Source organism: Bremia lactucae, linkage group LG1, assembly GCF_004359215.1.
Source record: "Bremia lactucae strain SF5 linkage group LG1, whole genome shotgun sequence".
Taxonomy (NCBI): domain Eukaryota; phylum Oomycota; class Peronosporomycetes; order Peronosporales; family Peronosporaceae; genus Bremia; species Bremia lactucae.
Window position 1 is genome coordinate 15,050,135 of NC_090610.1, and position 24,736 is coordinate 15,074,870.

Consider the following 24,736-nt stretch of genomic DNA (forward strand, 5'->3'; position numbering starts at 1 on the left):
CCATTCGCACACAGAAGGTCAAAGAGCTATGCGGGGAGGCTGACTCCCTCACATGGCTCGCTTTTAATTGATCGATAAAGAATTTATCGATCGCAAGTACTTATTCAAGAGGCAGTGGCCACTGCTTCATGACACAGTACTTCGAGCCCGGTTTGGGTTCGATCTCATGTCGAATGCCTTTATCCTTAGGCAACTGGCATGGATCTGTTTCAGGGAATACATCCCTGAATTCAATCAAATCATTATATAAACGTGGGATGACTGCACAAGACCTCAGTGTGAATACCAAACACACTGTGGAATTAGATCCCGGCGGATGTGCACAAGCAAGCCACGATCGTAAATAGTCCAATACGACAGGGGCGCAATTTAGTCTTGAAGACCGCAAAAACCAAGTTTGTAGGTAGATTTTTACTCTAAACAAAATTGACATTAGTTTTGCCGTCCACGAAGTGACACGACAGACTCACCAGCCATCGATGGCGGACTGGAACCTCTTCCCTCAACGTCTTTCGAGTGGGATTGCGCTATCACAGTCGGGTCCTCTACGGTCGACTCTCTACTCGACCTAGGATCATCGTGTTGCCCCTTTTGGACAACCGGTATACTCCTTGAATGTCGCCCGCTAGGCGTACATTCATGTCTCAATCCACTCGACTTATTGGAGTGGTGGACCTTCGGCACTGCCTGTGCATTCGCACAGCCGCCGGCAGCTGACTCCAAAATGTGATTAGTAATCACACTGTGATCTTGTGCAGTTGTACTAACGAGCGTACCAGAAGTGAGGCCATCGCACTCACTCGTAGTACATCCATACGCTTGTGAATGCCCAAGAAGTTCATCAGATTGCCATCTGATGAACAAGTGGCAGGCATCTTTACGGATCGATGCTGCCAGCTGATCCTTGGCTCGTATTTTCTGAGCCAAGGTAAACCTAGGATGACATCAAATTTGTCATCCAAATCCAGTACGATGAAATCATCATCATACTGTAAATCTCTTAACGTGTAGTGAAATTTCACTACGCGTTTCATTACTGTTATTGATGCGCCTGTCGCTAGACGCACCGTCATCCTCGTTGGAGGGATGTCGCGCTCAACATATTTGAGCCTACCACCCTCTAGCGACTGGCGACAAAAAAAATTATTCGAAGCTCCGCAGTCCACTAGGGCTCTAAGAGACAAATCGTTTGTCACTTTTAGCTTCACTGTGATGAGGGATACCTCGTCGCCAGGTGCAGAGACACATAATGATTGTGTCTGGAGCAACTTTAGTCAAGAGATTTGCAAATTCTCTTGAGGTTGCTGGATCAGTAGGGCGTTGCGCCTCTACTGGCCCCGACCGTTTTTTGGCGGTCTGCCTCGCTGTTGCGATTTCGCAACAACGCCGAACCCGCGATCGTTGCCCTTTTTAGCATTCGGTCCAATATTACGTTCAGTATCTTTCGGTACTGGGCGTGGGGCACTACACTCATGAGCGAAGTGTCCTAATTTTTGGCAGCGATGGCATTTCTGTGATCGCTTATTATTCAAAAAGCGAGGTTTCTCGCTTTCGACATAAGATAGGTCCGTAGGTTCTGGACCTCCAAGCTCGTGTCGTCTTGGAGGACGATAGATGACGAACTAGCTTGGGCTTGTCTCAAGCTAAAGTCCTCCTGTTCCGCAACGGATATTGCTTCTTTAAGCGTATCCCGTTCCAAGCGGAATAGGTGGGTCTTTACGGGACCATCCGTAAGACCTTGCATGAACACCGTAATCAACTTGTGTTCATGGACTGAGTTGTTTGTGATACAACTCGCTAATAGTCGTATATGCTGGCATAAGCGTGCACATCACGCTTGCCTTGTTTAAGTTTCAGTAGCTCTGATCAGCACTGAACTCAGTTCTAGGCGGTTCAAACGTCTGTTTGAGTCGGGTTCTAAAAGCCTCTAGCGACCCAAAGACGTATGGGTCGCCCAACCTAAGACCTAGTGCCCAAGTTTGTGCACGACCTGCCAAATATGACTGGCAAATGCGACTTGTATTTGCTCGTCTTTCTTTTTCCCTTTCTTAAACGTTTTAGTTTTTTTTAAAATAATTGATTAGGAAAATCAATGTTAGCTAAAAGTATATTTTTAAACAATTTTTTGTATTTTTTGTAATTTCAAATATATTTTTAAAATTTAATTTTGTAAAAAGATAAAGCCCTTATGGCATCGTCCAACTCGACAAGAGGGAGTCTTCTACGACTCCCCTATATTTAGAGATGTCAATCTTTAGGGTTTCGGGACGATGCGTGTGCGTCATATCAGGTACAGGCGTCTGTACCTGTTGTAACCTCAACAGTTATGCATATTGTGAGCCTTCTGATTAAGCAAGGCTACCTTTTCCTTCATCTCGTCAAGTTCATGTTGTATGATCTTGGCGATGGCTGAATGGAGGGCACCTCTGTCCAAACCGGACAGCATGGCCAAGATGGCATCGTTCCCTACGGTCGAACTCATTCGATCGACCGCCATACTTTCTATGTCACCTAGAAATGAGTAGCTATCCCGCGAAACGTGATGCGTATTTCCATTATCATCTAACATGTCCATGTTAGATAATGGAATTGTGGTCCTTGGACGGACTACAAAGCTACCAGATGTAACGGGGTACTGCCGACTTGTACTGCTTCAGTACAAGTCCACTTTGCACTGCTTCAGTGCGAGTGGTGCCTCACGTCACTTCACGTACACTAGAGGAAGACTCTCTTTAAAACACTTGCTTCAAAAAAGATTAATTAAAAACTGTATTATATAATTACGTTCTTCTGTTTCTATCTATTAAATACTAACTTAATTACAAACTAATACAAAAAAACATGTAGTAAAGTCTTATCTGTCTCTGTCTTTGCGCGCGTCCACCGCTGACTGGGCCATTTAGAAAGAAGATATAATGGCCTATATCTACCAATGAATAAGCTTTACCTACGAATATTATTACGTAAAGTAATATTCTCCAAATTATTCACCTTTTAGATTATTTATTAATTAACATCTTTTAAGTGTTAATTTCATGTAACGATACACCGTTACAAAGGGCTTTAAGATCTAAAGGGGACTGTACATTATTTAATTTCTTAATCTAAAACCTTACCCTAGCTCATTTGAAAAAAGATCTCGGCCGCCAGATTTATTTATATCTGGCGGCGACCACTTTTGTTACCCATAATAAATGAGATTTAAGTAAATAACTATTGTTGTTGAGCTGTCAGAAATGTTCAATTGTTATAAGCGGCATTTAGTGCAGCAATTTTATCGCAAATTTTTCTGTCTGTGCGCATTACATATTATGGGTGTGAATTCAACCATTGCTTGTCTGCAACGCTTGGAAACCTGACATTCAACTCAAACACTGCATCGCTTACAAGATTTGACATGATTTTTCTCTCTATTCACAATACAATTACCGTAAAATGGTATCATTGCAGTAGTGCCAATTTGTTCCTTAATCTCACCTTGAATTTTATCTTCAATGGATTTTTGGCCGTCCAGAGTGGTGCGTCAGCTGTCGTCACTTCCTGGTCCAGCGTCAAGCTGTCATCTTCGAGTCCAAAAAAATCACCTTTCTTGAACGTTGAAGACTGAAATGCCGCACGCACCACATCCATCAGCATTGTCCCAGATGGAACTTTCACTGGCTGGGCCGTGCCGCCACTATCGCACACAAACACAATGACCGTGTTTGTGCCGTTAGCCGAAGGCACTGCCGCAGGCACTTCCGCAGGAGAGGATTTTGGCGAATTCTCTTCATACATTGTTGACTTTGTTCTTTTTCAATTTTTAAACAATAACAGAGTAACTTGTGATTGAAGTTCAAGTATTCCTTATTTATATGGCCGGTTCTGTAAAACTTAACAGATTAGAACAATTATCGTCAAGTCGAAATTACACTCGATTAACGTAGCACTGATATTTGTACCACATAGCTCTCGAATCGGTTGCCACTTTTATTTTCGTTTCCATCAAGCGACGTAGCTACATTGCTGATATCAAGACGCAAGCATTGTAATAACTGAGGTGGAGTGCAATTATGAGAGTCTTTCATTTCTCTGCGTTATATCAAGGAGTACAGTCATGCTGTCAAACGTAACTTGACCGTGGCTTGATTCGAGGAGCACGTATCCAGCATGACAACCCATTCTCTTGTTTGTGGCTTATTTAATTGGCTACCGCTTCCGTTTCACAAGGACATTTATAGTGTAAACATCCACTAAGCCTATGAGGAAAGGGTAAATATGTTAGATATTACAAGAGGTCAGCTCCAATAAACTCATGATGACTAGAGCAACTGAAGTGTTGGTCACCGAGACCCCCTAAATAAATTACATTGGCAAATGTCAACAGGACACATTGCTCTCATTCAATTTAGTTACCCTACGAAAATGAGTGTATGACTAGCTCGTCTTTTCCATCAAAGCGATATACATACAAGACTCATTCTATCACAAAGCGCATTTCCGCCTTTTTAAAGAGCGCCAAACGCTTGAATAGATTCACGTTGCCTGTCGAAATGAGCAAGACACTATCAAAAAGAGGCAAATGGAAGAGGTCTTGTGCCTATTAAACACATTGGCATCTCAAATGTTTGATGATGGCGCCGCCTTCGTTCAAACACTGCTGTGTTAAACGGAGGCCCTGCTTCTTTTTCTGCATGGGTGTAATGGTATTGTCTTAAATTCAACTCATTAGCACCAAAGCTATTATAGCTTACAGCCACAACACTATAGTTGTCGAAAATTTACTGCCTTGATGCTTTTTGACAAGCGTGATAATAAAAGAGCTAGAAATTACTGTGAGAACCAAAAAAAAATATTTAAGGCCGTCAAAAACTGACGATCTGGTTCTCTGTTTTAGCAACTTGGTCACGAATTTTGCGTTTTCTCATGGCTAAAATCGTGACCTCAGTAATAGCATTATCGATTAATCCTTTATTGATGAAACTCTTGGGCAAATGCTCACCCTTCAAAAGATGATAGATAAATAATACCGATTTGACGAGTCAGCTGACAAAAGCACAATGTTAAAGAAGGCGATTTGGTGCTGAAAATGTGGCCGTGTATGCCGCTCAATTTTACACACGCATTTACACAACAACTTATGTTGAAGCCCGAGATCTAGCAGCCGTAGACGCCGTTGTAACAGGCGTGTGATGGTTGCATTAGGATTTGATCTAGATTCTGGCGATTGACAGATAATGGCTGATATCGATTATGGATTGCGAGTCAGGGTCGTGGCCAATCTTGGGCCCAAGCTGCTGGAGCAGACATACGACTCGCATGTTCAACTTCATATCATGTCTTCCTAATTATATTTCATCGATGGAAAATATCTCCAGCTGTTACATTTATCAAGGCCCCGTTCAAAACGAATCAATACGACTCAATAATGTTTTGGTATTGACCATAAATACAGCCTTTATGTAAAATGGCTTCAGAAGAATTCCTGGCACCTGCATGCTAAGAAATGAGCTTTTAATTCTATAGCCGACCAACTTCAAGTCTCTTGAAGTATAAGGATATAAATAGATCCCGAGCCGGATATTAAAAGCTTTTCTATTGAAGCTCCGAATGCCATCAGCAAAGTTATCGCAACTATTTGATGCTTGCCACGGAACAACCTCTAAAAGTATCTTCGCTTGTATAGCTTCATATTAACTTAACATCACGCACAATCGTATTTAAATTATAACCTAGGATACCAAGCTCGAGGTCTTCTTCCATATACTAACTCCGTTACCTCGTCACGGCAAGAATGCAAAAGGCGCTCGCGCCACCTTCATTCTTGCGAGGTTTAGATTACCGCGACCACATAAAGGAATCCTGCGTCGATACGGAGGATGCGTGAAGCCAACCGTTCAGCACCTCCAAGGCCTGTGCTTCCTCATTTTCTTGAATACTTGGGGTACACCTGCTGTCGATAAACCGTCCCGTATTCGAGAGGTTCGACTGCAGGTGGAGGGAGCCAAAATTGGTCTCGAGACTCACACGGTCCGAGTACTGCGACACACGCGTCGACGAAATGGAGTTTGATCGGATCAGCAACGATTCGTTGGTGCTACAGCTACTGCTCAGACTCAAGCTTCGATTCAAGGGCAGAGCACCGCTTCGGCCGTGAAATTGGAATGAAACCCCAGACTCATCTTTGCGATGCGGACGAGAGCTCCTTATCGTGATGGTCTTTTGCTTTGGAACTTGAGCTTGCCTTCGGTTTTGAAGCACAATTTGCTTGTGTTGCTGACGATGTGGCAACGACATTGGCATGTTTTCTTTTGGACACACGAGAAACTCGTCCGTGCCGATCTCCTTGATAAGTGGCTGCCCGTTCTTGTTATGTCTTGTCTTGTACATTAAACAACCCGACGGCATCGGAACGAGGTCCATTAAGTTGCCATCTGCTGTGGCCGAGGCCTTAAGAGTTCGCTTGTACTGACGATGAACCCGATTCTGCGCCGTCGAAAGAAGCTCACCGTGGCTCTCCGAAGAATTAAATGGCTGCGGCCCTGTCGTGTCGTAAAAGTCTGTGGATTGGACATCGCCATCGATGGAGGATCCGGCACCGCGCATAATGACCGTGGACCCGCTATTGCTGCAGGTCGCACCGGTCCCGACCGTACTGCTTGCGAACATGGTGTTGCTCGTTGATATCAATGTGTCACTCACGTGACTAAAATTACGGCCACTGAGTTTATTTTTTCGCTCTTCGAGGAAGAAAATGTGCTCAAGCGCCAGCGACGGCCGACGACAGAGGCACTTGGAGCCACGAACGCCGCACGTTCGACACCTACGCAGCCAGTCAAACCTCAAGAGACTGATCCATGTGATGATCCCCATCGACTGCGTACACTCACGGTCGCGGGTCTTCAGGCGAGAAAGCAACAATGAAGCAAAGTAGCGCACTTCCTTTCTGTTCCTCGTTTTTGCACGTGGTAATCTTCTGGGCTCAAGTTGCTCACTTCGGATGGTGACCGACGAGAAAGTGCCAGTCCATAGAGATTCCGAGTCAGTGTCTCCTTAATCGATTGACAACTCTTGCAACACGATAAAGACGGGACGAATGGATTAAGGACCATCCACACGGACCATGGACGTCAGAAATCTACACGTCCGCCACTTGAGGGATTACTAACTATACAACGCGACATGCAGAGGTCCGCCACTTACAACAAGACAGACAGACAGAAAGCAAGATCACTGTACAAAAGTTCAGGGTACTCTCGTTTGTCGTACTTTGTGACGACCGAGGATTGTGAATACGTCACCGTTTTTCCCCCTGGATCTCCCTCTGCCATTTGTGGCGGCGTTTGTGTTGGCAGGCTGTTTGCAAGGATTTCCTGTGCGTTCTGCTGCTTGCAGATGGAATTTTTATCTCTATCACAGACGATTTTGCTCTCGTTACGAATTAAAAAAAAAATGCTGCAATAGCATCTGGAGCGAGACTATCAAATGTCTCGAATTCTCAGAATTTCAGCCAGTGTATAAATGTTCAGTTGCGTTATTGATATTCAGTTTATCACTTTTTGTGAAAAGGTTGGCACGTAAATACTGCCCAGTATCATGTTGCTCGTCCATTGTCGAAGCGCACGTGCTTCCCGCGCGATATCGGTAAAGTAGCTTATTATTTACTAAGGCTAAATTAGTGGAGAGGCTCTAATTGAAGCTACGGCTTGCACGTGGCCATAATGAGCAACTGTTTGGCCAGCGTTCAGCTCGAAGCAACAACATCCAGAATTCGATACCGCACTATTTAATCGTGATGCTGCTGTACCCATGAGCAACTCTACCGTCTGATGCAATCCCAAACGCGGGCGTCGATGTACAAAGCTTGCTCTAATTGTGTCATTTCAAAGTCTTTGAAACATTGCTGCAACTTCTACTTTTAAGTTGGAGGGCACATGTAGAAGTGGCGTGGTGTAGCCTTTAAATGTCCTTTTTGCCAGTGTTAAACTCGCCTAGTGAATAATATCAATGCACGCTTGATGGGCATACTGGCGTTTGTCAATTGCAACTACCACTCTTAAAGAAAAAGTAATCGTGGCTGACTCCATAATGTAAAATTGAGGCAAAAAGGGTGAATCTCATGGCCACTTTTACAGCGTCGATGCAGTATAGCCCCCGTTTTTTGTTCGAAAGAAAGTAGTTGAATTCACCTAGTGGCTGACGTATAGTGGCACATTGCCGGCTTCTAGTCCACTTCGGTTGCTGGCAGTAGTTAGACGAAGCATGTGCCACTTCAAAGGAGCGGGAACATGTATCGTTGGTCTCAATAGCGTAACACCTCAAGACTGTTGATCCGACAAGTGGGTGATATGCAACTCGTTCGAGAGACCTTAGGACAAGAGACAGCCGTACGTTCTTGTATGATTATCTTGGGAACAGGACTTCTACGAACTATCATGATGATGCAACGTCCAATTTTTGTGCCTAAAAAGAATCAACTGTAAAAAGATAATGAAAATCTTCTCAATTCGTTATTCGTCTACTTCTTTCATAACGCCACCATAAACTACCAGCATGAACCCATACTATCGTTTACGGATGCCGAAAAAAGTCATCGCCGCGCCTGGGTTGTAACGTTCACATTGTAAACGTGGCTTTCCGTGTTCGCCATAACAACAACGTCAATACGTCGCTTCGAAAATTCCAGCTCTTTCTGACGCTCGTACTGGCCACTACTGCTTTCATGAAAACCCTTTGCAGCTTGTTCGTCCAATTTAATGGCGTTTAGACGCTCGGTACCAGCCACTGCCTCCATAACTGCTCGCACGACTGTCTCGCCTTTCTCCTTGGCTACTGTCATTTGGACTGAGTGAGACGATGAATAATTTGCTTGCCACTCGTCGGCGAGCACAGCAAGCAACTTTGTAATACTTGAAGGAAAACAAAACCCCAAAATCTCGAGTCGAAAAAGCGAGACAGATCGAGGTTTTGGCTCTACCGACACCGACCTGGTTGTTATTGTATCGACTTGGCCAAAGGTTGCAACGCGTAAACTTTGGATGGAAGCGTTTGCGAACGGGTGTAGCGCATATAACTTTGGTACGTCTTGATTCGACATGGCTACGACATATGTAGAAATAAATGAAACAGGTGGATAAATGAAGAGCAATAAGACACTCACGAGTACGATTGATAAGATATTCATATAGTCCATGGACAGATTCGTGGCCGTGGAAGAGCAGCAGGGAGTCCGCACCATGCATAGCCTCTGGTGTGGCTGTAGTAGGAGTCAGTGGTGCAATACCCGTGCCACTGTGGCGATTCTTGTTTTGCTGACGACTTGCCTTTAGTTCCTCCTCCAGCAAGTGGAATTCACCAACCTCTCGCCGCGCCTGATTCGCTTCGATATACGGCATTGTGTATGCCACGTTCAATTGGTGCAGGCTTTTGCGAATTCTAGCACTGGATCGTGACATTACAGCACGGATACGACACGTTTGAGACGATTTTTTATTCGCTACTTGCATTGACTCATTTTTAGCGTCATACTGATGGCACAGGTCAATAATTGACCAATCTAATTTGGATGCGTCTTGTTCTTCAGCTTCGTATAAAATCGTGACAATGAAGTCGCTGGAACAAAGATAGAACGAAATTTCTTTGCCGCCTGCGTTCATTTGGCGGCTAAACTGGTAACGAAAATTTATGTAGACATCACGAAATGCTTCTTGCCATAAATTCCAGCGCGCTGTGAAAAAATCGTTTTCTTCTCGTTGGCATTCCCGCTGCATGCTTCCACAAGAAAGATCACTTGTGCTTCCTGTCGATGCTCGATTTAGTAAAATGAATGTTGGCAAAGGGTCCGCAGGGAATGTAAAATAGTGTAAAGCTTGCTGCCATCGTACGGCTGTGTTTTGAACCTCGACTTGGTCTTCAGTAGACATAAAATGCTGCAATGCCTCCTGCTTGATTTTTGAGCTGGCATAATTTTTTTCAGAATTTAAACAGATTCCGAAATGAGGCTACTCGAAACGTACGTGACACGCCGAAAAGGGAACGGCATTGCGGTGAGAATTGAAAGCTTTTGTTTTGGCACCATGTCAAGAGGCAATTTGGCAACCTACAGGTTGGAAATTAAGCGATGATTTCTTTTTCTGTTTTTAATTTATATTTTACCTTAAAATTACTTGTAACGTTTGCACCGGGAACAAGTTGCCGTCTTTGACTATTTTGGCTGAGGTGAGACGAATGATAAAGCGAATGCAAGCGTGTTGACACAGTATGCAATGGCCCCTTTACTTGTAATGATTCTTGCAGGCCCGATAAAGAATGCGACTGCGCGAGTACGGGCTTTGGTGAAGCGCCTGCGGCCAGTTCCGATTTAAAAGAGATTTTCTCTGGTATTGAATTCTCTACAGTCTTCTCATTTATGCCAGAAGATCTAGAAAAGGGAAGACGTCAGTTTTTTTCGCAATCTTGCGGTGTTCATTCGTGCTTTGTACCTAGTTTGCGGCGATAAATTTTGAGGAGCAGTTTCAATTGACGTCATTTTAGCTTTCTTTTCGGTAGACGTTTGCAGCTTTACGGCTCGACGGCGTTTCTACCATAAAATCAGCACATCGTTCTTCATTAATCAATCTTCCTGCTGCGGCAGCCCGGCATTTACACACCCGCAGATCCATTGGCAAGAGTCTTGCTGACTTGTTCGCATTGCTATCGTCAGGAACGGCTTCTTCATTGATGATAGGCTCCTTGTCGGGCTCCAGCGACGCGCTACCTTTAGAATGCATGACTTGCGCTTATAATGTTTTGAAGGAGTTTTAAATCTTTCCAAACAGCCTGTATGCAATCTAAAAGGTTTGACAAAATTGATAAGGGAAGACGTAATTGACAAACTTGAAGTTTTATTTGTATGAGAAAAACAAGATTGATATCGGCAATATAATAAATACCATTTGTCCCCCAATGTTGGCAACGAAGTCGCTTTTTCTGTCAGCCGCCAGGCGCCATGCCCTCGGAGCTATACGCAGCATGAGCAATGATATGTCCGCATTCAATTGGCGTGACCCGCTTCTGTTAGAGCACCAGCTAACGGACGAGGAGATCATGATCCAGGTTGGTCTGCTACTTCTCCGCTGCGGTCCTTAAGCTCGATTTAAGCCTCATTATGGTTATTTTTTTCGGCAGAAATCGTCCATTGACTACTGTCAAGGCAAGCTTTTGCCGCGAATTGTCAAGGATAATCGCAATGGCAAGTTTGATCGCTCGATTATGAACGAATTGGGCGAAATGGGTTTCTTAGGCCCCACGATTCAGGGTTACGGCTGTGCTGGCGTGGGGTATGTGTCATACGGATTGATAGCAAACGCGGTGGAGCAAGTACGTACCATGCAAGCAAAAAGGTGCATTTGAAATAAGCTCAGCCCGTATCGTTATACGTGGCAGGTGGACAGCGCCTATCGTTCAGCCATGAGTGTGCAATCGTCTCTTGTGATGCATCCAATCTACAAGTTTGGATCCGATGCGCAAAAGGAAAAGGTACGTTGCAAATATAGCTGCCGTGTGGCGCTTTTATAACCTAAGTGTGCTTGGATGGCACCTTTAGTACCTTCCACGTCTTGCGACTGGTGAACTTATTGGCTGCTTTGGTTTAACAGAGCCAAACCATGGATCGGATCCTGGATCGTAAGTAGCTTTAATTGGTCTTATATGACGTTGGTAGTACTTATGTCTGTATAAAAGGATGGAGACTCGTGCGAAACGCAAAGGTGGCAGGTTTGTTTTGAACGGCTCGAAGAATTGGATCACGAACGCTCCAATTGCGGACGTATTTCTCGTGTGGGCCAAGGATGACGAGGGCGACATTCGGGGGTTTATCTTAGAAAAGGTATGGCTTGGAGAATGCTACTGAGAACTATGATTGAGAGCTGAGCTATGTTTTTCTCGCTAGGAATTCTCCGGTCTTTCGGCTCCTTACATTGAAGGCAAAGCGACGTTAATGGCTTCTGCTACGGGCATGATCTTTCTCGAAGACGTGGAAGTACCGATTGAAAACATGCTTCCTAAGGTTAAGGGGCTAAAGGTATGCATCGGCTTGGTCATTCAGCCACATGGTTTGTGTTGATCACTAATTTAGTATTGATTTGAAGGGTCCATTCACTTGTTTAAACAGTGCTCGGTATGGAATTTCGTGGGGAGCCCTCGGTGCAGCATGTACAGAGTGTATTTAAATTAGTTTTGAAAAGGTGATGTTATTACTGCTTTGTTTTTTTCTTCATTTATTCAAGACACATGCATGGATATCGCCCGTACATATACTCTCGACCGCAATCAATTTGGTGCTCCGCTTGCAGCGTACGTCAATAGCTTTTCGAGAATTTCGCACGTCTGTGGACGTTGACTTTTTTTGTTAATATAGCAATCAGCTGATTCAGAAGAAATTGGCTGACATGAACACGGAGATTGCGCTTGGCCTTCAGGGTTGCCTGCAAGTCGGACGATTACTTGATGAAGACAAGGCTCCAGTGGAGCTGATTTCCATGGTGAAGCGTAATTCTTGCGGCAAAGCCATTGAAATCGCGCGAAATGCCCGCGACATGCTTGGCGGCAACGGCGTCTCAGATGAATATCACGTTATCCGACATGTTGTGAATTTGGAAGCTGTCAATACTTACGAGGGCACCCATGACGTACATGCTTTAATTCTTGGCCGCGCTATCACTGGCCTTCCTTCATTTGTGCCTCGCATGGCTCCGTAAAAGATAATCTGAGCACATGGACACGGACGACAATATATCCTTGCAACACATACGCTATTAACGATTAATAGCAAGTCAGTTTATGTCGTACAAATCAATGGTGAACACAATAAAAGGGGGACAATAAAAGCATTGATAAGATACTGAACAGGGTCCAGGAAGTGTTATGTGCAATCAATTAAATCCATACTCTTGACGAGCCCGCTTGACGACTCCAATTAAAAATCCGCTCTTGTTGCGTACGTTCGAGAGATTAGCGCCAGCAAATCGCGTAAGTACTTGGTTCGCTAAAGGCTCGGAAAGCTGCCCCAGTACTTCGTAACACTTTCCTCCTAGCTCTTCCAATGACAAGAGCGTCTGATTTGCCACCAAGGAATGAATGTGGTTCTGCACTGATATGGGAAGCGCAGTGAACGACTGCATGGCCATGGGAGCACGTCCTTCATTGACAGAAGAGATGCCTTGTGGTACTGCATTAAACATATGAGGGTCCTGAGGAGCGGCTTGCCGACGACGCGGGTCTTGGGGAGCCTCGGAAGGCCGGTCATATAGTGCAGGACCAGTTCCAGCAGCCACAGGCGCAGGTTGATACCCATTACCATTCAGATTGTTCATACGTCCACCTGGTGGGGGTCCTCCAAGAACAGACGCTCCGAACGATGGAGCGCCGTACCCTCCACTTCGCGGCATCTTCGAAGCCTGTTTTCGAGGCGACAACATCTGAGGTCGAGGCTGTTTTTCCGACGCAATGGCCTTTTCATTGACACGATTGATAATTCCAACTAAAAAGCCCTGCAGATTCTCCACTTGCGATAAGTCCACGTTGCTGAAATTCTCAACAGCCTGGAGCGCCACTCGCTCTGGCAAATGCAACAACCGCGTAATTACATTGTCATTCAATGGCTCTTGCAGTCTGCCTTCGCGGCGCATACTATCAATGACAGCTTGCACAGGGACTGGCAAGCGTTTGTAAAGATCAGGTAACCCCGTATCCCGAGGCGATTCATTGTAGCCGCCTCGAAGTGGCGACTTGGGAGCAGTTAATGTACCCCGACGGCGGGGATCGCGTCCAGCACCAATGTTGCTATGCGAAGGCGGCTGGTCATGGGATTCGACAGCCATTGCTTTATTTGCAGTCGAGGACTCTGGACGGCTTGGCGTAGCTAGGTGATGATCACTTGCTGATCGTGTATTTGCCTCAAATGGACCCGACGCAGGATGGACAACACGTCCGAACTCATCGACATCTTTGTGGAAGTGTCGCTCCGAGTCGGACCGTGACGACAGACTTTTGGCTTGACGAGGAGAATGCTTCGTCACTGTCTCCACTTTTGATTGGTCTCGCTGATATGGCACGGGTACGGTCGACATACCTGTCGTGGGCTGAGGAGGAGCGTAACCAAAGCGAAAGAGACTTGAGTCACTCTTGTAATCCGAAAGAAAGACCTCGACGGGCTGAAGGGTGGCAATCTGTGGATTTTCCTTTTGATATTCACGAAACAAGCGCATGAGTTGTCCATTCTTATCGCGCACGTCCTGCATTGGCGTGCGAACGAAACGTGCAATAATGGCAATCTGTGCAAATTCCGGCATGGCACCCACCGATGCAAAAGCAGCACGACTTACTTGAGTCACTAAAAACTCACCGCTCGTCTGAAAGTCCATCAGCCGATCCCATGCAGCAGCCGAAAGCCCTTTATGGTCCTCTTTTTGGTGTCTCAATCGACTTTTCGACGGTGAGATGGAGTCGCCGCTTTCACGACGCGGGCGCCCGCTATGAAAATCATCACGATGAACACTTCTTTTGTTGTCGTCATCGCGGCGTGGGCGTTTCGAATGGGAGTCTGCATTCGCTGCATTGTCGGTAGTTTCATGAGATTTATCACTTTCTTTTCTCTTGGCCGGTTTCATTGTCGAAAGGTCATTCTGACGATTTCGAAACAATGCATCCGTGTCTTTCATGACAACATCGGCCTCGGCTACTTCAGATAAAGTCATGGATGGATGATCTGGATCGTACTCTTCTTGCTCAGCTGCTGGGCGGTGCTTTTCAAAGGCACGCGATGGGTTTACCGGGTCATACTCGTCATCATGATGGGGCACGGAAGTCACCATTCCCGCACGAGTTGATAAAGTCGAATCCTTTTCATCGTGTGGACCATCGTTTTCATGTGATAGAGTTCTTTTAGTCGGTGTGTCTGGTGACGTATGAGTCTCCCCGCTTACATTTGTTGCTTCCGTGATCAGTGTTGTGTTCGCAATTATACTTTCTACGACACTGCCGTTGCTTTCGTGGGTAGCAATAGTGATATCGCTTTTACCGAGAGCGTCGCACTCTTTTTTCTCAATTGTAGCCTCAATCGGTTCTGCCTGAGCAGGTGCGGAACCGTTCCCGGCACGAGGACTCGGTACCACCGGCTCTGTCATGATGCTTTCTTCTTTCAAAACGGTTCCTTCTTGTACATCTCCCGCTGCCAATAATTTTTCAGTGGGTTCCATCATTTGAATCTCGTCGCTCTGCATCTCAATTACTTGATTATCGACCACAATATCAGCCTCTCCTGCCTCATTCCTCTCCCGAGTAGCAATATCGTCAGGATTAATCATATTATCAGTCGCATGGACGTCTAGCCGTTGCACAAGTCCATTGAGGATATCAGTAGCCACCTCCATAGCATTCTCCATTGCTCGCGAGTCGGAGGCAATCTCTATAGTATATTATCCAGTCTATCTCATGACGTGGCCCACATAAGTCTCATAAGTTTCTTACTTCGCTTCATTCAGAAATTTAAGAAGATAGGAAAACTACAACAGTTTTCTAGCAAAAGAGCGCTATTTTTTAATTGGCTACTTCACGACCGTGTGCAGACAATAATTGTCAGCCAGGCTTAATGCAATTATTACGCCAGCAGGTTCTCGCCATTAAAATGAAACAGGCATACGCTTCCCGTGAACATCGCGGTGCTTACAAGCAGCTGCTGATGCTTCGTGGCAAAGCCAGTAACACGCTCATAAGAGCTCTGGTACCACGTTTTGCGCTGCATGGGTACACTACTCGCACTAAAGCGGGTACTCAAAAGATTAGACTTCGGCTTCGAGACATTAACGCGACGCTGGCTTGTAGCGACGCGCTCATATTTCGTCCGCAACACAGAAACCTCACGCTCAAGCTCTTGCAGCGTCGCCTCGGCTTCTTGTTTTTCCTTCGATAGAGCCACAACCGAAAGACTTAGAGTCTCAGCCTCAGACAACTCAAAGCTCGCTTTCACGTGAATACGGCTGCCAGTCGCTTTCGGTTCGTCAATTCGTTTCTCCTCCGCTGCAGTCTTTTCATTTTCGTCTTCCATTCCATTAGTCTTTTCACGCTCTTCAGATTTCTCAAGTGCGTTCTCCTCCGTTTTCTCCATCGTGTCTTCTGCTTTTGCAGTCTCTTCCGGCAATTCCGTCTTAGCCTTGTCTGCAATCTCTTCAATCGGAGCCGCCTTGTCTTCGGTATCTTGACCATCTTTGATTGCCTCCTTCACCTCACTATCCTTCGTAACCTGTTCGAAAGCTTCCGTCTCTTGACTCGTCTCCAAGGCTTCTTCTGTCACAGTCTCGGACACACTTTCCTCCTTCAGCTCTGTGATACTAGTAGGTACCTCGTCCTCGTCAACAATAATATACCATTGGTCCAGCACCTTGTCCTGGAACAACGATGAGATGGGAACCTCAATCTCCTTGACAATCTCAGGCTCCTCGTCGTCGTTGTTGTATATTGCTGCAGCAACGGTAATAATTAAAACCGCTTCACGCGACTGCACAGGGTCAAAAACGAACGAGATAGGAAACGTTCGTGCTGTCATCTCGTCCGACTGATCCGAAGCAGTCCAGGCTATCGAGCGCAAGATTGGCTCCTTCTTGATGCGCTTTTTAATGACTGTTCGAGTGATTTTCGTAGTCTTCTTGAGCTTGCGAGGGGTACTTTCGCCATCTTCTTCAGGCACGTGGCCATCTGTCACCACATTTCCATGCTCGTCCGTCACCACGACATCTTGCTTTTCCACTACCTCTTCCACGGTATCATACTCGTCATCTTCGTATTCCGGGTCCAAAGTGACCGTTATGGTCGCACCACGTATGGGCTCGTCACCCTCCACCCCAAGAAGCGAGACTTCTAGTCGACCTACACTCTTCGCGGCAGCCTTTTTCGCCTCCGACATGTCGTCGTGGCCTTCAGAGACCTCGGAAAGCGCCGAGATCTGCTGAAATACACTGGCAATTTGCTTATCAAGCATTTTGATTTCATCCGCTTTTTCCGTCACGCTTCGACGACACTGAAGGTATTGCTGAGAGGCTTGCTGCGCCATAGCCGACACTGCAGGCGAGGTAGAAGTAGACGCCATCGCAGTGCCAATTAAAGAAGGAACGGCACAAATGAATGGTGTGTTACGTCGATCGTATTTTGTAGTAGGGATGCACCACACCGAATTTTATTTTCTTCCAAATTAGCTGAACGGGCTGCGCGACGTCTTCTAGTCAATGCAGCGATTGCTTCCGTGACGACGATACTGCCTAAATCGCGGATTTCGTCGTTGCTATCGGAGGCGGAAGGTGGTCATATTAAAGGTGGTAACGATGACGACACAGGCACGAAGCATGCAATACAAATTTTCTTGTATTGCTTATGCTTGGTTGTTATGGTGGAACGGGTCACCTTTCACTAGTACTGATCAGTACTAATTAACCTAACACTGATTACAGCGTACGTGAGGTGTCTCGAAACTTCACGTACACAAAGGTACAGAGGAAGGTTTATATGTAGCTAAGGGTCTTTAGCTTAAAGGTCTAGACTAAGGCTTTAGAAAAGAAAAAAGTAAAACTGCATTTATATATATTTAGTTTCCTACGTGACGATCTTTTATCTAATACTAAACTATTACATTTATAACTAAATAAGTATGGCGCCTCCTTGCGCACCGCACAATCGTGTCTTATAACATTTGGCGGGATTGATTTTATTTAAATTAACCAATCAACAGACTAATGTTTTGTTTCCTCAATATTTCCAAATTTGCTAATGCTGAGACTATCAAGTCAAAATGAATAATACTCCAAAGCACTTCTTCTTTTATTTCCTCTCATAGAAAATAATATTTATTATTCCTCTTATAGGAAATAATACATCTGTAACGGGACACTCCGTTACAAATGGTGTCTATCCTGGTAGGTGAATCAATACTGTTACACAAAACCGGCCTTTATTAAAAGAACAGCGTGACGTCGACAAAAATATCATTCCTAGAGTGCATGACACTTAGAACCAGCAAACCCAGATTTTGAGTGGCCAATTTTCGAGTCATTTAACCTAACAACTTTGGCCCTGAGTACATTGTATGGCATGCGTCCCTGCCCTGACCCAGGCTCAGTCATCACCACTAACCACTCACCCGCTTCAAATCTTAATCATCGACCTGCCTTCTGAGAAAAAATGTACAATTATACTAACTCGCCTAACAAAGTTAAAAAGACAGAGGTGGAGCGCGCGAAAGCCGGGAAAAGCTCAGGCATTCATGAATTTACTGACAGCAGTTCTGAAGAAAACCTGGACGTTTTAGAGGGCAGTGATGACGAAAGTCTGGACTTTGCATAGTCTATCAATCTGCTGTTTCTCTACGAGCTGGGTAGGAGTTGGTGACGTTTGACATGCTGTCAACGCCCCTCAACTGTGTTGTACATGACATCAAATGCATAAACCTCTTGCGAATACATCCTTTTTGGTGTCTTGCGTAGTGTTAGCAACTGTGCATGTACGCCAGTCTATCCATGGTTGGTGTCTTGCCAACCATGGTATGCCTAGGATGAGATCATACGGACTCGCCATACCTAGCACTGTGAAATTCTCTTTACAAGAGAAGTCATTAAAGCTGAAGGCGAGTTCTACCTGAACCCCCTCAGACTTCACGACCGCGCCGTTCGCTTAACGAACGGTCGCCTCTTCTCGCTTGCCATCCTGGCAAAGCGACTGAAACGCCGGTCTCTTTCTTAAAGCCGCGAGTTTCACAAAATTCTGTGATGCACTCGAATCCAAAAGAAGAGCCATCACATGGCCATAGCCTCGTACTCGAGCGCTATAGACCAGCAGGGTTAAGCTCCGAAATTTCGAGACCTCAAGGACTATGCTACCCATTTGGTCGATACCTCTGATTATTGGGGTAGCTTCAGGATCCGTGTCGGAAGGGCATCCCGCTCCTAATGCGCTCCTGCATTTCCCGAACCTTCAGTGGTCGATGCAGAACTCATGCCTCTCGCACGCTGGTTCTTGCGATTGCCTTTGGGAAGTGAATCCTCTGCTGGGCGACTTAGCCCTAGAAGGGACTCTGGCATAGCAGCGAGCCATCGTATGGCCGCGCTTTGCCGCACTTGTAGAGACTAGGTCTACATTGCCCAACTCCATAGAAGTGGCGTCCGACTTCTCGGCCGACGGCTTATACCAAGCAGTCGCGCAGGCACTGTTGAAGGATTGATCCTCAACTAAGGCAATTTGGATTGCCTCTTCCACCGTCGACGGCACATTTCTGAAAAACGCCTGTCGAGATGGGCCAAGCCGTAGTCCGCTCATAAACGTGGGCACCTTAATCTGCTCCGAAATCGGACCTACGGTAATGGACGCCGACAGCGAGCGCATCTCTTGCACATAATCTTGCAGAGATCGCTTCGCCTGTCGCGCTCCAAAGAAGCGCGCCTGAAATAACACTTCGGTTTTCGGCGGCTGGCACATAGCGCGAATCGCTGTCATAAAGATCGTTCATGATGGAAGCGCCTTAACGTCCGCCATAAAGCCCACTCTGAGCCTTACCGCGCAGGTGCGAAAACCACCCGGGTACTGTCCTTGATGAGCTGCGCCACACCGCATAGCTCCACTGCTAACAGCCAGTGGACAATCGTGTGCATCGCAGTTCTATGGGTCTATCCGAATAGGCCTCGGCTGATGCGGCCGGACGGAGAGCATCTCAACAGTCCTGTTGAGAGCCTCGCTTCGAGCCTGCTCTCGCCTAAGCTCATCCTGAGTCTAAGTGACGGACTCCGCCGCAACATGGCTCTGTGCCTCGAACGTAGCCATTCGCTGTCCGAGCACAAATGCCTCAAACTGCTCCAATTAAGCAACATGTTGCTCAGGAGGACCGCCCAAGAGCCTGGCCAGGGCTTGTTCACCAATTCCCTGCGCCCAGGTGCTCTGCCACCTCCAGATAATGTTCCGAGAGGTGGGGGAAATGAGCCCAATCGACATTGAGGCTCATCGTTAGAGACGGGTCGTGGGAAGGACTACTAGTGCTACCAAGTGCAGGCGAGCGACTTAAAGCTGCCACGCACTACTAGCACACACCTTTTGAGCACAGTGAGGTAGTCTTCTCTTACGTACAGCGAGGTAATTGGTAGGCGCCTAAGCGCCTCATCCAACGAACTAAGTACCTAGGTACAAGTGACGTCACGGGAGCAGTAATTCGGCTCCACGTGCCCATTTGTCAATTCGAAAGTAATTTTCAGACTGATTTGTAGCGGATCTACCTCGCTCCTAAAGTCAGAGGAAGACTTCCAGACTCAGAAAGTCACTTAGTTATATTGAACTAATGGGTTTAACAACTCAGGGAGTCGTTAAAGCTATTAAAGATTAAGGAATCCAGTTCAAGAATTTGATGGGTTCGTAGAACCAAGTGGCAACTAGTGCCCAAGAGGATATACCTTAGAAAGGCTTATATCTCTTACAGATCAAGGCGCAAGCCTTAGGAAGGCACTTAACGCTTTAAGATCAAAAGGAGAACTGATTTAACTATTTAAATCTAAAAACCTTACCCTAGCTAATTAAAATGATAGATTTTGGCCGCCAGATTTATATCTGGCGGCGACCACATTTATTACCCATAATAAATGGGATTAAAGTAACTAACTATTTTAAAATTAGATAAAAGGGTATATCATTCATAAAGTAAATGTACCACAACAACGGTCTCCAACCGATGTGTGCCCCATTACACCCTCCCCCATCAGACTGTTGACACCGAGTGACAACATTCGCTTCATTTCCTCTTTGAGGTTGGAACCTAAACAGCTAACCGCTCGGTTGTGTTTTTTTATTTCTTTGTCTAATGACAAGCAAGCGTGAGTCACAGACTCTTAGCACCTTCCTCGACAATGAGAGAATGGTGGACTATGAAAGTCACACCTCATCGAAGGATGAGGAAAAAAAGCGTCGCTCTTACACGCACAAGTATGAACGTCGGCGGGCCCCGAATTCGTTCCCAGAACGTGGTGCCGCTGATGTCTTAACTGCATTGAGCAGGACATAGGACCCTGAATCCAACATCATCACGAATCCGCTCGATGAAGAGCAAGAGCAGATAATTCCCATAGAGGAAAGAGCTCGTCGTCGAGCTGCCGAGATAGCGAAAGCTAAAGCTCATGGTGAATATAGATTCGCTCCGCTTAGTGCGGACGAGCGTCTCGAAAAGAAAGCGGGTCATAGCTTGGCCATCTGGATCTCTGACGACCTGGCGAGGACGCCGGAGGAGATCGCTGCCCGCGACGCTCTTCATGAGCAATACCTTACGCCAAAGGTAATGACGCGAAGCCAGTATCTGATGCGTTTACGTGATCAAGCCCGTGGGGCTTCGGTGACCTCCATGAGGGAAATTCCGATCGTTTTGTTTTCAAACGAAACAAGGACTGAAAAGGAAGTCTCATTTGAGAACTGGGTTCACCGGGCCCACAAACTTCGTAATATCTGGAATATCAAGACTCTGCGGATAGAGGTGATGTTCGTTTGGAACGGAAGCTTCGCTTCGAATTCGCTAAGCTTAAGGACAAAGGCCAGTAACGTTCGGCATTAATGCCACAAAACGAAGAAAGGCCTAGCCGATATTTCAGTGCTTCGGTTGACCGTACAACCAAGGATCTAAGCCGCACTGAGGCTTAAGATCCACCCTAATCCCACCTTAAGTTGTGGGAAGCGTCGTTTGACGCGAGTTGATCCTGAGCTTGGCGCTCAAAAACGTCAACACCGTACGGGCAATCTTGCCGAAGAGGTACCTCGAACTTCCAAGAGTTTTAGAAAAGGGGTAATCTAGCCGCTTTACCAAATACTGGTATTGACCCTTACGACGACGTCGCTTTAACAGTTTCTCCACATGAAACTGAAGGCTCCCCTGCGCATCAAGCAGCGCGGGAGGGGCAGAAATTTCGGCGGAAGCATTTGATGCTCTACGGCACGAGGTGCAACTTCTTCGTGAGGTCCTTGCTCGGGTTGAGAGCTCTTTTGAGGCGGTTCGGGACCGTTTTTCGACGCTGGAGCGTCAGCAACCTCGTTTGGAGGGTCAGCTGGATATCCTGGTGAGGACGCAGCAATCTGCGGCACGACCGCCTGTCTCGACGCAAGCGCTTTCCAGTCCACGTGGGAAGGGTCCCGATATGGCTTAAGCAAGCCAACGTAGAACACTGGGTGTGTACGCGGCTTTCTAGGAAGGTTTAGCGTTTGAGCTAGGCCCTTCTTGGCCATGACCGTAAATGGTCAAATAAAGCGTGGGCGCAATTCGGTCTTGAAGACCTATGTTTGTAAGTAGATTTTTAGCGTTTAGTTAAACTCGGTTCGACCATATAAGAATTAATACAGCTTCTGCCTTTAGCGTCTGCTTGTTCTTTTTGTTTGTCTTGGCTATCAGCCATCGTATCCCTTGCATGTCTTAAGACACTGAAATCGCGTGGCGAGAAACTCGCTTACTTGTTTCCGATCGGTAACAGGGCTGATATCAGCAAGTTTATCGGCCAATTCTCCCCCACCAAGCCCTGAACCACGCAGTGGTATCGTTAATGTCACGCGCGGGTGGGTAAGACCGCTTATATAGAACGGAGTATAGCCTGTAGAGGCATGAACAGCGTTATTTAACGCAAAATCCACTACTGGGAGCATTGAGCTCCAGCGCTTTGGTGTCTGAGCACACACGCTGCGTAAAACGTCTTCAATGACGCGATTGACACGTTCAGTTTGACCATCGGTCTGCGGATGGTCCGCAGTGGACATATTCAATCTGGTGCCAGCACTCTAAATTTGATTTCCGAATTTACCCGTGAAACGGGGTCCCGATCAGAGACAATTGCCACTGGCAAATCATGTTGTCGAAACGCGCGATCGATAAACAGCTTAGCTGTACCCTCTCCATCAATGGAATCCGGCTCGGCCGCTAAGTGAGCCATTTTGCTCAAACGGTCAACAAAGGTCACTATACCGGAGTTACCGGCTGAATCTTTCGGTAGCCCAAAAACAAAATCCATACTAATGGACTCCCAGCAACCTATGGGGACGGGAAGACTCGCCAGTGGCGCAGCAGCATGTGCCGAGGGTTTAACCCGTTGGCACGTTTCGCATGTGCGAACATATGTGCTGACCCATTTATAAAGTTTGGGCCACCAATAACTCTGGCTTATAGAGCCGTAGGTATTTTCTCTACCGAGATGACCACCAAGGACAGTATCGTGTGCCTCATAGAGGATTCGGTACTAGAAATCCTCATCATGAGGAGCAACGACACGCGGAGGGTCCGCGATGTCTGTGCAATAAAGCAACAGGATGTTATCGATAAAAAATCGATGTAAACTTGCACGCAAACGTGCCGGTAATTTAAAACCTGAATCCGAGTTCTTTAAAGCTCGTAGCAGAGCTACACACTGTTCATCCTTGACGTAAGCCGAACGGATTAATTCAGGAATAGGTGACGAGATAGTCGTTAAGTGAGAATGCTCATAATCCGGCCTGCGTGATAACGCATCGGCCAAAGTATTTTGCGTGCCGGGTTTATACTTCACCTCGAAGTTGTATTCCGCAAAAAATGATAGCCATCGGGCCATTTTCTGTGAGAGATGGGGCGACTTAGTCGCCGTGCGTAATGACGCGTGATCTGTATAAATCACAAACGGCTTAGAGCCGACCAGATGAACTCTGAATTTGACGAGAGCATACTTCATAGCAAGTAACTCTTTGTCATGAACTGGGCAATTCTTTTCCGCAGCTTTAAGCTGTCTAGACTCGAACGCAATATCACGTTCATGCCCATGATAATCTATTTGCAACAGAGCACTGCCAATGGCAAATTCTGATGCGTCACAGACGACACTGAAAGGCCAATTTGGGTTTGAAAGTGCCAAAATCGGGGCATGGATAAGACTATCCTTAACTGCTCAAAAAGCATTATGCTCTGTGCTAGTCCAGCACCATCCTGTATCCTTTTTAAGGAGATTAGATAATGGCCTAGCCATATCAGCGTAATTTTTGCATATTTGTGTAAATAATTGGCGAGACCCAACCACTTAGGCAAATTCTTTTGGTTTTAGGAACCGGCCAATCTACTATGGCTTTTACCTTAGCGGGATCCGCTCTAAAGCCTCGCTTTGCAATGAAGCATCCTAAAAAAGGAATTTCGTCTGCGCCAAAAATGCATTTAGATGCATTGGCATACAGTTTGTTAGTGCGCATGCATTCGGGCACTGCTCGCAAATGGTCTAAATGGTTTTCCATATCCGACCGACCCTGCTCCGCACGACTATGGACAAAAATGTCATCGAAATAAGTCTGTGCATAACCTCGATGAGGGCGAAAACAGTTGCGTCACCAGACGATTAAATGTTGCCGGGGCGTTGGAAAGCCCTTGTGGCATAACCAGCCACTCCCATAACATGCCGCTTGGGGAGCTAACCGCTGTAAGCGGGATATCGCTAGCTCGCATGAGCAATGGTAGTAACTATCGACTAAGTCCCATGTACTGTACATTGTACATCCCACCATATTATTCTGAAGAACATCCTTTCTAGGAATGGGGGTTTGTGCTGGTATAGTGAAAGCATTAAGCTTATTATAAGCATGTACAATGCGCCGTTTACCATTTGGCTTTTTGACACAAAATGTCGGTGTCGAATGAGGAGATTTGCTCTCTCGTACCATTCCAGCCTCGTGCTTAGCACGGAAGAAATCGTCAATGACGTCACACTGCTCC

At 46.2% G+C, this 24,736-nt stretch overlaps 6 protein-coding genes across 6 annotated transcripts; 1 reads left to right on the top strand and 5 right to left on the bottom strand.

The window, feature by feature from the left end:
• Positions 1-3,441: 3,441 nt before the first annotated feature.
• CCR75_005680 (uncharacterized protein) lies at positions 3,442-3,777 on the bottom strand (the record flags this gene model as incomplete). The annotated part of the gene is made up of 1 exon (XM_067963757.1): positions 3,442-3,777. One exon carries the CDS (start codon positions 3,775-3,777, stop codon positions 3,442-3,444), a length of 336 nt encoding a protein of 111 aa, XP_067815121.1.
• Positions 3,778-5,817: 2,040 nt separating this feature from the next.
• Positions 5,818-6,648, bottom strand: CCR75_005681 (uncharacterized protein; the record flags this gene model as incomplete). The annotated part of the gene is made up of 1 exon (XM_067963758.1): positions 5,818-6,648. One exon carries the CDS (start codon positions 6,646-6,648, stop codon positions 5,818-5,820), a length of 831 nt encoding a protein of 276 aa, XP_067815122.1.
• A 1,686-nt stretch (positions 6,649-8,334) lies between these two features.
• CCR75_005682 (uncharacterized protein) lies at positions 8,335-10,748 on the bottom strand (the record flags this gene model as incomplete). Its single annotated transcript, XM_067963759.1, has 6 exons — positions 8,335-9,078; positions 9,140-9,936; positions 9,996-10,078; positions 10,135-10,399; positions 10,461-10,558; positions 10,629-10,748. 6 exons carry the CDS (start codon positions 10,746-10,748, stop codon positions 8,570-8,572), a joined length of 1,872 nt encoding a protein of 623 aa, XP_067815119.1. The 3' UTR covers positions 8,335-8,569.
• Positions 10,749-10,903: 155 nt separating this feature from the next.
• On the top strand, positions 10,904-15,327 carry CCR75_005683 (uncharacterized protein). Its single transcript, XM_067963760.1, has 9 exons — positions 10,904-11,073; positions 11,146-11,337; positions 11,404-11,496; positions 11,564-11,643; positions 11,701-11,845; positions 11,909-12,040; positions 12,108-12,171; positions 12,246-12,312; positions 12,377-15,327. Exons 1-9 carry the CDS (start codon positions 10,924-10,926, stop codon positions 12,714-12,716), a joined length of 1,263 nt encoding a protein of 420 aa, XP_067815120.1. The 5' UTR covers positions 10,904-10,923; the 3' UTR covers positions 12,717-15,327.
• Positions 12,891-15,401, bottom strand: CCR75_005684 (uncharacterized protein; the record flags this gene model as incomplete). Its single annotated transcript, XM_067963761.1, has 1 exon — positions 12,891-15,401. The coding sequence occupies one exon, from the start codon at positions 15,399-15,401 to the stop codon at positions 12,891-12,893; it is 2,511 nt and encodes an 836-aa protein (XP_067814905.1).
• Positions 15,402-15,616: 215 nt separating this feature from the next.
• On the bottom strand, positions 15,617-17,101 carry CCR75_005685 (uncharacterized protein; the record flags this gene model as incomplete). The annotated part of the gene is made up of 1 exon (XM_067963762.1): positions 15,617-17,101. The coding sequence occupies one exon, from the start codon at positions 17,099-17,101 to the stop codon at positions 15,617-15,619; it is 1,485 nt and encodes a 494-aa protein (XP_067814893.1).
• Positions 17,102-24,736: the final 7,635 nt, after the last annotated feature.